General features: G+C 41.8%; 3 protein-coding genes across 8 annotated transcripts in view; 2 read left to right on the forward strand and 1 right to left on the reverse strand.

Moving 5' to 3' along the window:
- The window catches only part of LOC116399372 (intermediate filament family orphan 1-like), a 14,968-nt gene extending 11,576 nt beyond the window's left edge, over nt 1-3,392 (forward strand). The window contains exons 3-5 of the mRNA XM_031876485.1: nt 10-156; nt 456-586; nt 733-3,392. Of these exons, the coding sequence (XP_031732345.1) occupies nt 10-156; nt 456-586; nt 733-886 (432 nt within the window). The 3' untranslated portion in view covers nt 887-3,392. The remainder of the gene's footprint in view (nt 1-9; nt 157-455; nt 587-732) is intronic.
- Nucleotides 3,393-3,496: 104 nt separating this feature from the next.
- Nucleotides 3,497-9,569, forward strand: LOC116399362 (vesicle-associated membrane protein 2-like). The gene is made up of 5 exons (XM_031876475.1): nt 3,497-4,056; nt 5,579-5,693; nt 5,811-5,969; nt 7,699-7,750; nt 8,562-9,569. Coding segments are annotated over exons 1-5 (345 nt in total). The 5' UTR covers nt 3,497-4,054; the 3' UTR covers nt 8,579-9,569.
- The window catches only part of LOC116399361 (chromodomain-helicase-DNA-binding protein 4-like), a 29,352-nt gene continuing 24,256 nt past the window's right edge, over nt 8,931-14,026 (reverse strand). For 5 of the 6 annotated variants that reach the window (XM_031876472.1, XM_031876467.1, XM_031876470.1 and 2 more), the window contains exons 32-39: nt 13,596-13,955; nt 13,233-13,286; nt 12,852-13,097; nt 12,670-12,778; nt 12,425-12,557; nt 11,822-12,017; nt 10,808-10,983; nt 8,932-10,680 (exon numbers count right to left, since the gene is read on the reverse strand). In XM_031876472.1, coding sequence (XP_031732332.1) covers nt 10,666-10,680; nt 10,808-10,983; nt 11,822-12,017; nt 12,425-12,557; nt 12,670-12,778; nt 12,852-13,097; nt 13,233-13,286; nt 13,596-13,955 — 1,289 coding nt within the window. In that variant the 3' untranslated portion in view covers nt 8,932-10,665. Of the gene's footprint in view, nt 10,681-10,807; nt 10,984-11,821; nt 12,018-12,424; nt 12,558-12,669; nt 12,779-12,851; nt 13,098-13,232; nt 13,287-13,595; nt 13,956-14,026 lie in introns of all 6 variants that reach the window. The other variant, XM_031876473.1, reaches the window with a different exon arrangement.

Genomic DNA, 14,026 nt, shown 5'->3' on the forward strand with positions numbered 1-14,026 from the left:
ATAATATTTTTGATGTCTCTCTCTCTTCCCCGCACACCTGCTGGTTGTTTCCAGCTGCAGCAGCAGGAGGAGTCCATCGAGGAGGTGATTAAAGACACGGAGTCTCTGTTCAAATCCAGAGAGAAGGAATACCAGGAGACCATCGACCAGATAGAGGTCAGTCTGTTCTTCTCAACTTTGTGACGTTATGGGGACATCGTCACACTGTGAGGACTCACTGCTCATAACAAGTCAAAAAAAGAACAACAGAAGTAATGATAGTTTTTATTCTAATGCCGTTCTTAATCTTTTGTTGTGATGATTTAACCGGGAGAGTTTCGTGTTGATTGCTGTGAGTCATGTGATGACTCATGTGATTATGGGGACATTGAATGACTAGAATAACTTCTCTATATTAGTGTTTGATTGGAGCCGGCAGGGTTGATGCGTCGGTGTTTTTCCGTCCTCCTGGTCAGGTGGATCTGGCGACAGCCAAGAGCGACATGAACCGTCACCTGCACGAGTACATGGAGATGTGTTCGATGAAAAGAGGCCTGGACGTCCAGATGGAGACCTGCAGGAGACTCATCACACAGAGCGGAGACGGGTAACGCGCACACACACACACACATGTGACATGATGTGAAATGATAACAAACGAGAGGCACAAACTTTAAAGAAACAAAAGGAGTTATTAGAGAAAAACTTTAACTTTCTGTAACATTATTTAACATTATTTCTCTCCCTCTACAGGGAGTCACCCTCGCTCATCCCGCTGACGGTGGACGACTCCGACAGCGACGAGAAGAAGAAGCAGCAGCCGGCTCTTCCTGCGGAGTCTGAGAGCAGCGTTTCTTACTGCGGCGCCAACGCCGCCATCCCTCCTCTGACCTGGAGGAAACCCTAACACACACACACACACTGCTGGTAGATAATGTCACACCAACGCTCCTCTCTTCCTCCAATGTCTCTGTGGTTTTTAGTTTACTTAAGGTCGACATTATTTTAAAACCAGCAGATGTAAAATGTCCTTTTTTAAATCTTCAAGCTTCTCTAAAAGCCGCCCGTCTGATGTTTGTCCCGTTTTTACTGGACGTCAACCTGACAGCCGCTACGTTTGTGTGAGTCAAACAAACACAAAGCCAGAATTTGCTTGCAAAGCTTAGAGTGAATAATACAAAAATAAAAAGAGGCAGTAATTCATCACTTGATGGGTAACTGCTGCCCTCCTGTGGTTATCAGCTGTAACTGCACCTCAGTGACGGTCAAACCGAACAAAATGGCCTTTTTAAAAACATTCAGATGAAAAGGAGACATTTTATTCTGCACACTGGTCTCACTGTCGAGTGCAGCAGCTGATCATTTGCACAGTTTCCGTGTCGATGCCTTTCAGCTGCAGGTGCACGGAGAGTCGCTAACGCACAAAGAAAAAGTTTGCACACAAACTGCTCATTGAAGTGGTGAAGAGTGGTCACATGTATGCACAGTTCGTTGTTTATTACCCTAGAATGCTTGTTTTCATTCAGTATTTTTACTTTCTTGTGTTTTAATCCCGTCATGTGCAGCAACATGTTGCGAGTATAGCAGAAATAATAAAGAATAATAATAATAACCCGATAGAAAGTTCACATTTGACAGATCTCCAACTGTCAAAGCCCAACTTGCCTTAAACTGACAAAATATGACACCTTCCCCGATAGAAACAACTCTTTTCAGAATGTACAGAGATGTACATTATACATCTGTTTATTTGTAGGTGTAGTTAAAAGGTAATATTTACTCTTAACTAACTAGTCCATTACTCTACTTTATTATAAGCAGATATCAGAACTCTAAATAACTACACTGAGGAAAGTCCCTGAATTAAAAGTGCAGAACTTTGAATTGAACATTATTATTACTGCGCATTTCCAAAATAAACACCTGTGATTGGCTTCCAGTCTCTCACACGGTCTCCATATTATTAGACACCATCGACATCTCAAAGTTACTTTGGTTTAAGCGAGTTTAATTTAATCGTTAATCTCTTTAAAATGTCAACCCGTCAGTTGATTAAATGACTGACGGGTCAACTCGTCTTTTTCCCTTAAAAAAAGTTTATTTACTTTTGAGACTTTGAAGAAGATCACAGCTGAAGTGGATTTTTTGTCTCTAAGTTTAAAAGGGGAAGGTGTCATTTATACGCCATCAATCACGAGCTAACCTCCTTGTTAGCATCAATGCTAATGGAACTCTATGACGTCATCGCTCTTAAACGTCCCATGTGACGCGTGTCGTACGTTTCTGCTGCAGAACCAGCAGAAGGGACTCGTCTGTGATGCTGAGACGGTCGACGAAACAACAGAAATTTAAGGGAATTTTATTTTTATTTTACAAAAATTGAAAACCTATTTTAAGAATGTACAGTTTGTAAAGGCTACACGTTGTATCTAATGTACATAATAAGGCTGAACTATCTAACGCTGTGAGCTTCATGTTCTTGTGATGTCAATTTAGCTGAAATCAGTGGCATTTAATGAACTAATACCTTTTAGTTTTACCATTACTATCAATTGATTTAGACATCCTAGTAGTATCATACCAGTACATCAGAGTAAATACACCGTCAGCAATGATTACAAGTTAAAGCGAGTTTAGTTTTTGGTTTCCTGTTTAAGGAAGTGTGTTTTTAAAGTCATGATTTGTATTAATTTGTGCCAGTTTATCCGTCTTTGTCGACAGTTCACCTCTTCAATCATCGTTAATTAAATAAATGTCTGCTTAATCAATAACCTGCCACGTTCACCACAGAAATAGATTGTTTAAAGGAACACTTTTAGGTTTAGTGCTGGAGTTTTCTTCTCTGAACACGTTTCTAATCAAACCCAGACTTGTCGCCATAAACTAAACTCTTATCTTCCAGATATGTCTCAGTGCGAACAGAAGAAATGGAGTGAAATGTAAAAGTGTTCCTTTAAAGTCAAGGAGAAGCAAAGCAACTGTGTACAATATACTTAAAAGCAAAATAGACATCTCACCTCATGGAACTGTACAGATGCTGCTTGAACTGAAATGTTGACGGCTAAACTATAAGAATGTAAAAAGCATCTGTTGAAAGAGCAGAAATAAATCAAGTGTGTAAGAAAAGAAAACCACTTAAAGGCCTCATGAAACATGGAACACGGAACATGGAACACGAAACGTGAAGCATGGAACACGGAACGTGGACAGACAGAAGTCAGCAGGAGCTCGTCTGAGCTCTGCTGCTGTTCTTGGTTCAGATATTCGGAGCTCTGATTGTGTTCTCCGTCACTTCACGTGTAAAACAAGTCGTCGTCGTCGTGAGGACTTTAACGTTTTGTTTCTCAGTCACAGCTGTTTGAATGTATCGGAGCTAAATGAAGAGTTGCACAGAATAAAAGACATCGAAGGAGTCTGTGTTGTGAGTTTTGTTGGTACATTTACAAGAACATTTTAATTTCAAGTAAAAAAATATCAACATACTATACTATGACTTTCTTATGACTTTTTTCGACATACTATACATACATACTTTTTTGATACACCTGGGTCTGATCACGTGAGCGAGTGCGTTTCGTTTACGTCTCCCATTGGTCAGTGCAGGTCACGTGCCAAATACTCCCAAATTTACCACAACAAAACCAAACAAATCTAATAAACTTTACACAACTGATGTTAAATGGAGATTTATGTTTTAGCTCACTCTTATTAAAGTATTTTATTTTATAATTTAGTTTTTTTTACCAGTCTCCTACATTGTACCATCAAGGTTCATTCTTGACTTTTGGAAATAACAGTGTGACAAAACAATCAAGCAGCACTTACTTGGCTTCTTATGAAGATTTCGGCAGACTGCAGTGCGCATGCGCGTGAGTGTGACGGGAATTTTTTATTTTTTTCATTTTAATCTGCGCAGCTGCTGCAGTTGTAGTTTTTTGGTTTGAAAGGAAAAGTGAATCAAGTTACCAGACAGAGAGAATCATCTGGATCATACTCACTACATTTATTCTCTCTCTCTCTCTCTCTCTCTCTCTCTCTCTCGGACTCAGATTATCTCCATCCTCCTGCCGCTGAGATGTGAGTACTCCAACATATTTAACTTCATTTTTAATCATATCGCCTATGACTATGAGAATTATTTATTTACTATCCTAAATCAAACCTCGTGTTAAAGATCCTGTTCGATATAGTTCTTGGGATATTAAAACTACATTATAATCCATATTTCCTTGATTTTGAACCTTTGGTTTTATAATTTAAATGCTGCTGAAATGAAGCCTGTCGTTCGTCTGCAGCACAAATATAACGATGACTCAACGGTTGACTCCAACAATACAGCGATCAGATTAAGTGTCTTTCTCTTTACACCATCAAACAAATACACTTTATTCCGCTCACAGCGTCACAAAGAACTAAATGAAACGTGGCTTAACATCTCGCGTAAAAACGCAAAAACGTTATTTAGAAAAAACTAAACACAGGCTAAAATAGATTGTTTTATTTGATTTATTTCCCTTGTGGGGGGGGGGGGTATTATAGCGTGCATGTTCATCTCCCTCTGCCTCTCTGTCTGCACTAATCTTTCTCCATTTTGCTTCTGGACAACCAGCCGGCTGTAAAACAGAAACCGCTCATCGAGCATCAAACCACCTGCTGTGTGCGCGCGCGTGTGTGAAACTGTTTTTAATATTGCGTTGTTGGGATATTACTACACTCTCTGATACTTTGATGTTTTTATCGTTGAATTCTATTATTATTCTATTATTGCATTGACAAATGGATTTCATATTCCATGTTACTCTGAAATGAGAAGTTACTCTGAGAAGTATATAGCAGAGAGTTGAAATATTATATATATACTATATATACAGCTGGGTAGCTGTTGAATTTCAGAATTATTCACCTTTGCTTGGAAAGTAATTAGTATCTATATAGCTGTCAAATTAATGTAGTGGGGTAGAAGTATAAAGTACAGCAGACATTGGAAATACTCACATAATGTACAAGTACCTCAGAACTGTACTTCAGTACAACTCCCGAGTAGATGGTGAAAGATTAGATTCTGTTTCATTGGTTAAGATTAAGAGATGAACTTGGTCCAGAGGTTTTGGTCCGATATCCTCGTCTCGTAGGTTTTATGTACAAACATCAGAGATTCAATAAACATCTGTTTTACTGTACAACTCTCTGATGTTACCACATTTCTTACTAAAGTGTTGACGTTTTTATTTTTCGCTGCCAGTTGTGTGAAGCTTCTCTTCAGCTAGAAAAATCAACTTTTGGAATAAGAAATGCCACATCCCTCCTCCTACAAATGAAAAGCTGAATGTATAAACACTAAAATGCACTTTTAATATTTAACAAACATTGATTTTTGCCATTTCAACGACGGTACTGAGCCTGTTTCAACATTGTCATGTACAGTAATTGTCACTTCTGGTCAAAGTGTTCAGAGTTTTCTTTTTGCAACATGATAAATAAATCATCTCTAAAAATGTCCTGTGAGGACTGAATTTTACCAAAAACTGAGCTTGGTACCTTTTCTATAATGACTTGTGTTTCTTCCATTTTCGTCTCGCGCTGCACTCCCGGTCTGCAGGTCGACTCCAGAAGCAGGTACTGCCGGGGCCCCCGCGGGTGAGGGGGGCCCTCCGGCTGCCCCGAACCTCACCAGCAACAGACGACTGCAGCAGACACAAGCGCAGGTGGACGAGGTGAGGAACCCGCTCAAAGAATCACACTTCTATGGAGTTCACTGCAAACCCAACAAATATACAATCAGCCCAACAGTTAAACGTTGATGACGATGTGGTCACACTTTAACTGATCAGGTGGTGGACATCATGCGCGTGAACGTGGACAAAGTCCTGGAGAGGGACCAGAAGCTGTCGGAGCTGGACGACCGGGCCGACGCCCTGCAGGCCGGAGCCTCGCAGTTCGAGAGCAGCGCCGCCAAACTCAAGAACAAGTACTGGTGGAAAAACTGCAAGGTGAGCATGTTTCTTTTTCCCATCATGCATCAGTCCCTCTCAGTACCATTCAAGATAAGTATTCCCAGTGTGACTATGCTGACGCCTCTGACTTGAAACTGATGGTTTATTCATCATTGGTTGCAAAAGGTCTCAGAAGTTTTCTCCTCATTTCAACACATTTTAGTTCAATTCTGCCTGTTTTATACTGACTCCACACTCACTACTCTTAACTGTCCGGTTAAGACTGGAGGAATAATAGTTTTGTACGGTGTGTTTGGCTAACGGCTAACTGAGCTACCTGCACACACTCTGCTGAGTACATCGCCGCCACTCAGCCGCTGCTATGCGGGCAGGCGGCTTGATGAGTGCCATTTTGTTTTTTGGCAAGACGACTTCGAGCCGATTATCTGCATACGTCGCCGCTTGTTTGTGAGTTTGAATGAAGTGTGTTCGACGACGCCTTGCATCTCATTGGTGTCTCTGCGGTGGGTTAGACATGTGTGGGTTGTACTCATTCAATCACACAATACAGTAGTGGTTGTTGGAGACGCACCTGCTGATCGACACTCTACTAAATATGTTATTCTGGATTTACTGGAAGGTAAACAAAGAAATACAACCGATTTTCTAATTTAGGTCTCGTTTAACCTTTAACCCTAACTTCCACCTTAACAACAGGCTGAATTTATAGTCTGGTTAATGAGTTCATTCAAACTCGTTTTGGATGAATTCATCAGCTGATGACTGAGACTCAAACAAAGTCCAGTTTGACTGGGATCAGTCCTGGATTTGCTCTCCAGCCACCATCTTCGTCCCTCGTTCATCACATTGTCCCCCGATCATCCATTCATCCATCTTTATCTCAGCATCTCTCCATCCGGCATTAGCTCCGCCTCCGACGGGTCCGATGGCAGATCATCCAATCAGAAGCTGCCGTTTTAGAGAGGCAGAGGAGGATTACATTAGAGGAGAGTTTGACTGACAACGACCAGGAAGTCAGAGAGAGAGAGAGAGAGAGAGAGAGAGAGAGAGAGAGATCCCAATCTGGATTACAGTGACAGTCTGGGATTAAAGAGCCAGCTGTGATTCGTGATGTAACTCCACCCACCCCCAATACACACACGTTTATACTGCTATACTTGTGAGGACCCTCATAGCCTTCAATATTAACCCTAAAGTTGTGTTCTTTGTATTGTTTTTGATGAATTTGTGGCTTTTGATGACTTAAGTAGGAGATATTACTGATATAATGCTGGTGATATTGTTGTTATTGTTACATCACAAATCCCATGAACAGACATGAGCAGCAATGGCTTTATCCTACTGTATGTGTCAAAGCCACAAAAACACCTCAATGAGCCTCACGTCATCCTCATGAACACACACGCTGGAGTTTATTTCACCAAATGTGGATTCATCCGCCGCTGAAAATAGTCCCCAACGAATGCATTTCCTCTTGTTTGTTTGATAAAAACTACAGCTGCTGTTTTAAGAGATTCCTGAGACTTTCTCTAAATTAAGATGACTATGGGATTTGTTGTCGATAAGAAAATGTAGAATAAGACTTAACCTTTATTTCTCTTTCATGAATTCTCTCTCTCTCTCTGACTCTCATGTCATAATGATTATTTAGGTCCACACACACACACACACACACACACACACGCACACTTTTTTCCAGAACTAAAATATATTTAAAGGATTATTTCAGTGAAGTTTATTCTTTGACTTTGTGTTCTTCTTCCAGATGATGATCATCATGGCGGTCGTAGGTCTTATATGTTTTGGAGTCATTTTCTGTAAGTATTCAAACATCACACGCACGCACGTCTCTCACATACAGCAGTCAGGCTTTAGCTGTTTTTAAAGGTGTTCTCCTAAAAATCTGTCAACAAATACTAAATAATCCCGTTGATGTGAAAGCTGCAGTTTGGTTCCTCACAGGAAACACATTTTACAAGTTTTAGAGTCTTTTGTAGTTTCTCTTTTGTGTTTTTGGTTTTGAGTTTAACATAAATTTTAAATAAATAATAAATACTTTCGTTAGTTCTCCGATCTTTTGTCTTGCGCCACCATCAGATCAAAGCACTGTAATCCACGACTCAAAAACAGATTTGACTTTTGATATTCATGGTTCATATTAATGTTAACACTCTGATCTTTCCTCTCGTGCCATCATCAGACATCTTTTGCCATTAAGCACGAACCTTTAGGACGAAATGTTACTTTTGCACTCGACAGATGTGTAAATCTAACATCACAAAGACATTTGAAGTGTTTTTATGAGCCACAAACCAAAGTCTTCGAGCGCCCGGTGAGGCTGGTTTAAGGGGGGACAGAAGATATGAGTTCTAAAGACCCACCTTGTTTTCAGAAAAAGCTTTTTTTGTATTCATGACAATTAAAAACATCAAAGCAAAGCACTGGAAATGTTTCATCCGATGTCAGAAGTGCATTGAAAAAAAAAAAAAAAAAAAGTAGGTTTACAAAATAATCCCTCACCTCAAGCAGCTGTTCTGGAGCTTTCGGTCGTATCACATGATCTTCATCAGGAGACGTTGTTTCTCAAACGTCACTTTAAACATGAACCTCTCCGCTCTTCCTCCTCAGTGTATTTCTTCTACTGAGCTGGTCTTCAGGGACGGACACAGTCGCAGGACGAGTCTGCACCAACGCCGGCCGAGCCGCAAAAATAAAACCAGCTTCTCCACCTGCTCCTCGATCTCCTCCTCGGTCTGTAATGTGCTCCACTGCCTCCTCTTTGCCATCCCGGCTCTTCTCGAGAAAACGTCTAACCAGGAGTCCCGAGTGGATGTAATGTGTTTTTTTTTGTGTCGACTGAATTGGGAAAGTTGATAGAAGAAAAGTAAAAAGATTTATTTGCTGAATAAAAATCACGTTTAAACATGTTTTGCTTGAGACAGGAAGCATCTTCTTCTCGTACATGTTCAATAGGGAGAAACATATTCCATCTCCTCCAGTTAAAGAGACAGGAAGTGATCTGTGACCTGATCTTTATGTACTTCCAGTACAAACGGCAAACCTCTGCTGGTCTCCATCTCCTCATTGACACATAAGCAGAAGGAATTAAACATACAACATAAAAGTATAAACGACAGTTATGAAAGTTTCTGCAGATTTTTGGTTCCTAAACAAACCAAAACAGAGTTTAAGGGATCTTGAAAAATAAAAACCGTTTCACAGAGGTGAAACAAAATGACTTCACAGAGGTTGACCGTTTGTCAAAAGAAGATTTTAGCAGATTAGGACAATGAATGTGTACCAACACTACTCGGGTTCTAAGCCGATCGTCACAGTGAACATTTTGTTGCTCGCGTTTGTTTTAAAGGACTAAAAGTGAACAGCTTTTTAAACCAGAGTTAAAGGATTCCTGCTTTCTCTTTGTTCCTCTTTGTCCAGCCGTGTTGTACTCGTACAGGTCTGTTCATGAAAGCTGCCCCCTAGCGGTCAGCGTCGGTACTGCTGCTGATGTATTTACACTTTGGGCAAAAGCGACGGAAACAATTTAGAGTTTTTATCGTCTCGTGATCCGATCCGACTCGTGTTGTGTTTGAATGTTTCCGTGTTCTGAACTTGATCGAATGTGACTCATCTGTATATTTTTAAAAGGAGACTGTAGATATTGACCATTTAAAATGTAAAAATATATATTTGATTTGACTCTTTGACGCGAAAATCAGCATCAGCGCTTCTTCAGTTCTGCTGGAAATCAAAAGGAACTTTACATTTAACATTGTTATTCTGATTCCGTCTGTGAATTCAAATAAATTCATGTTTGCAACAGAAATGTCATGTTCTTGCCCCGATTTACTCTGAAACGTTTTCCCAAATCTTTCTCTTAAAGTCTTTAAAACATTTGGTCTTTATCTGCCTCTAGTGGCGACAAACAGGAATCACATTCAAAAATACTAATTACGCAGGTTTTGAGTTTGTTATGAGATGATAAACACTCTAAACAGACGAAATGTTTACTAAAAACATAAATGAGGATTTATCCAACAAAGAAAATTGAGGAACTAATTGAAGATGCAAACAATTTAAATAAGTTGCAATTAATGGTGAGCTGGACCAAGAAACACAAATTAAATCTTTTTTCTCTTTGTGAAGTTTCCAAAGTTGTCAGTTTGAAGGAAGTAATACGTAATTTGAATGCATAATAAAAAGGCAAAGTACACGTGGAAGTTGCACAATTAGTCTGCTGTCAGGGATTTAGTTTCAGCTCGTCAGAGGCAGACTAAGAAGAGAGAACCAGGAAGCGTAGAAGCATTTAACTCAGAAACCTTTGAAGTGGAGCTTCTGAGTCTTAATGTGAAGATTTTTTTACGACATTAAACTGTAATTTAACACTAAAAGTAGCCCGTTCCCCCCCAACTGACCACAAACAAACTTTATTACATTTTTATTTAGGTCCCAAAAAACCATCATAATAACATTATATCAATAATATTAATACAGAAATTGAAAAAAGGAGGAAAAAAATAAAATAGCTTTTCTGTCCACAGCCTCAAACTTCGGGGAAGGGATTCGATCCTCCATAAAGTCTGTTTTTTGGGTGGGGAGGTTTGGGGGAGGGGGTGAACTGGGTGTGGCTTCAAGCTTGAGCGCGCTGTCCGTCATTCTGCTGTGCACCAATCAGGAATGTCGAAGGTGAGGCAGGGGGTTGGTTTTTCGAGGTAAAGCGCAGAGTTTCACTCTACTGCTGTGACATCTGGAGGAGACAAGGAGGTTCTAGTCATCAGATCTTAAAGGAACAGTTAAACATTTTGGGAAATATGCCAAAAGTTAAAATGTAAATCTAAGATGTAGTTCTGTTCTCTTGGTCTGTGTTTGTGTACCTGTTGTGTCTGTGACTGCGTCTGTGTCTCGGGCCCTCGACTCGCCAGCCGGCTCAGGATGTTCCTCTCGGACATCTGGAGTCGCACCGCAACCGGCGGTATTCGGGCGATGGTTGCCGGGAGGCGGGTGACATCAGCCTTCATGTCGCTCAGCAACTCCTCCAGCTGCTTCAGCACTGAGAGAGAGAGAGAGAGAGAGAGAGAGAGAGAGAGAGAAAGATAAAGAGAGAGAGAGGGAGAGAGAGATGAAAAATGTAGTCGCTCACCTCGTCTGTTTGCGCAGTCGTCACATTTATGGTTGTGTAGTTAAGCTCATGGTGTGTTTTATGGTTTAATTTCCTTCCTTTACGTCATAGTTTATCTTCATGCGTCATTGTTCTGCTCTCACTAAGATAAGTTCGTATTAACTTTTACTATTTATTCTACAGAACATAGAAACTAGAGAAGGGAAACTATTGTATTTGTCAAATGATCTAAAAAGAAAAGTTGTAATAAATGAGTAAGAACACAAGTTAAAATAAAAAAAATAAGTTTAGAGTTCGGTAATTTCGCCGTCTTGTTATTTTACACAACCAATGAACAGAAGTTACCATATTTTGAATGTGAAGGAGTGACGTAGAGACGCAGTATACGTCTCTAGTAGAGACGCAGTATACGTCTCTAGTAGAGACGCAGTATACGTCTCTAGTAGAGACCTGTCAATCACAGTAAGCCCCGCCCTAAAGCATCCCCTGCTTTATGGTCTGTTTGACTCTAAATGGACCATAATTTACTAAATGAACATCATGCTGCATTGAAGAAGACTTGAAACTAGAGATTGAGACCATAAACTCATGTTTACAATGTTTACTGAGGTAATAAATCAAGAGAGAAGTAGAGTCATTCTCTCATAGACTTCTATACAACCAGAGGAGTCGCCCCCTGGTGGACACTAGAGAGAATGCAGCTTTACGACACGTGGACCCAGAGCACAAATCATACTGGTCATCAGGGACTTCCTGCTCCGCGTCTCACCTTTGTGCAGGACGGCGTTGGCCGGCTTGTTCCCGGACATGGACTCCTTGCTGAGGTGCTGGTGGGACTCGGCCAGACACTCGACCTCGCTGAAGCGCGTGTTGAGGGCCATGGAGGGGTGGGACGGGTCCTCGGACATGTTGAGGTAGGCGGCCCGACGCAGCTGCTCCTCGATCACCAGCGCCTGCTCCAACAGCTGGTGGAGGAGAAGAGGGGGAGGAGTCAGCATCACTGAGGAATTAAGACTTCAGACTGATGTTTGCAGGAAGCCACAGCAGTTACAACACAATTTATGTTTACAAATTAAACATCGTTATGGCTCACTGTTTTTGGATTTGACCAATATTTCACAGCAAAATACCTAAAATCTTTAGAGGACGCAAAGTAGTTTATGTTCTTGAAGCAAGAAACACTATTTTGAGTTCTCGTAGGAACCGAAAATACTCTAAATACAGCGTTCACTTAAACCGATATTGATTAGTTTAGGAGTCTAAAACACGTCCAGAACTTTGCTTTGCTCCTGTGTAGTAATAAAGTGACTGTGGAGAAGAACCTCACACAACCACACTTGTGACACTTTTCCATCCCAACGTTAATGTTTACCTTGAACCTCCGGGCGAGGAACTTGTTCTTGATCTCCAGGAAGTTCCCTCGGTTCATCTCTCCCTTGAACGGCTCGTTGAGGATGGCGAACTTCACGTCGTTCTGGATGTCCTGCCAGCGGGCGTAACCGTGTCTGAGAGGAGGTGAAGGACCACGACTACAGATCTCAGAACAACAAATCCCCATCACACCCCCTCCCCCCTACAGCGAGCACTGACAGCCAATCACAGGCGGGTAAAGGATACTGAATGATGCCAGACAGCAGCCAGTAGTCGTGCCGGCGGTGCCAGATCTCGTTGGTTTTCTTGGTGACGGTAGCAGCGCGCTCCTCGTTCTGCCACAAAGAGTGAAGCTCTGAAAGAGGAAAGACGTCCATTAGAGAATGAACTGTGTGTGTTTCTACGTGTGTGTGAGTGTGTGTCTGTACCTGTGAATCCTCCGTCAGCGATGTTAAACATGAACCGGGTCTTGGCCGCCGCCACCTTCTTCTTCTCCTCACTAGCGGCGGCTCCAGCGATGGCGACCATGGTTGTGGTTGCGGCGGCAGCTGCAGCAGCAGGAGGAAGGGCAGCTGAAGCTCCGCCCTCTTTGCAGCCGTCTCCGTTCTGCAGTTTGGTCATCGTCGTCGTCGCCTCCTCTGGTTTCTGAGGCTCCTTCTCCTCCTTCAGATCCGCTGCAGGAAGAACGAAAGGAGACGCGATTAACGACGTGCATGAAGAAACGGATGAAGACTAACTGAGAATTATATTCTATGAAGAAACGCAATAAAACTTAAGTTACTTCCTGTTTATAAAACTGCGTTTAGTACCTTTCTTTTCATCTGCAGGAGGCGTGATGTCCATCTTTTCTTCTTTTTCTTCTGCTGCAAAAACAAAGAAAAACACATTAAAGAAATAAAGACGACAACAAACAACTGGAGAAACAAACCACGGTGTCACACTTTTAAGACACACAAAGCGACTGCATTCAAGTTTCTATCAGAGACCAGGTCTGAGACTACAGGATCAGGGTCTAGCTTCAGCCACGATGTGAATCCTAACTCAAGATTTTATGGGTTTGGATGTTTTTTCAGCGCGAGAAGAAAACAGAGCTCTCAAAATAAACCGCGGAGGAGAAATATCCCAAAAACAAGGTCTTGTTTGCACTATCCAAAATTAAGGAGGAGTTTTACCTTTGACCTCGGTGTCCTCGGGTTTGACGTCTGACCCCTCCGTCTTGGCCTCTGGTGTCGACTTTGTTTCCTCTCCTCCCTCCGCACTCTTCATCTCGCTCTCTGCCTCCTTCTCCTTCTCCTCGCCCTCTGCTTCCCCGTTGCTCGGTTTGTCCGTCTCCATCGGCTCTTCCCCGTTCTTCTTGCTCTCCTTCTCCGCCGGCGGACTCTTCTCGTCGTCGTCGTCGTCGTCGTCTGGGATGGCGATCACCTCGTTGATGGCGTTCGCCGACTCTTTGCCGTTCTTCTCCGCCTCGCCCTCTTTCTTCACCTCCTCTGGATCCTTCACCGTTTCCTCGTTCTTTGAAGCGGAGTCATCGACTGCAAAAGACAAACATTTATTGTGTTATGTTTTAATGTAACCTTCCCCGGGAACAGAGAGAGAGAGAGAG

This window comes from Anarrhichthys ocellatus, unplaced genomic scaffold, assembly GCF_004355925.1.
Source record: "Anarrhichthys ocellatus isolate YVR2014 unplaced genomic scaffold, GSC_Weel_1.0 scaffold110, whole genome shotgun sequence".
NCBI lineage: Eukaryota > Metazoa > Chordata > Actinopteri > Perciformes > Anarhichadidae > Anarrhichthys > Anarrhichthys ocellatus.

Excerpts from the sequence above, each read along its gene's own strand:
- LOC116399362 (XM_031876475.1), top strand. Across the intron at positions 5,694-5,810 it reads CACAAGCGCAGGTGGACGAG|GTGGTGGACATCATGCGCGT; the intron begins GTGAGGAACCCG and ends TTAACTGATCAG. Across the intron at positions 5,970-7,698 it reads ACTGGTGGAAAAACTGCAAG|ATGATGATCATCATGGCGGT; the intron begins GTGAGCATGTTT and ends TTCTTCTTCCAG.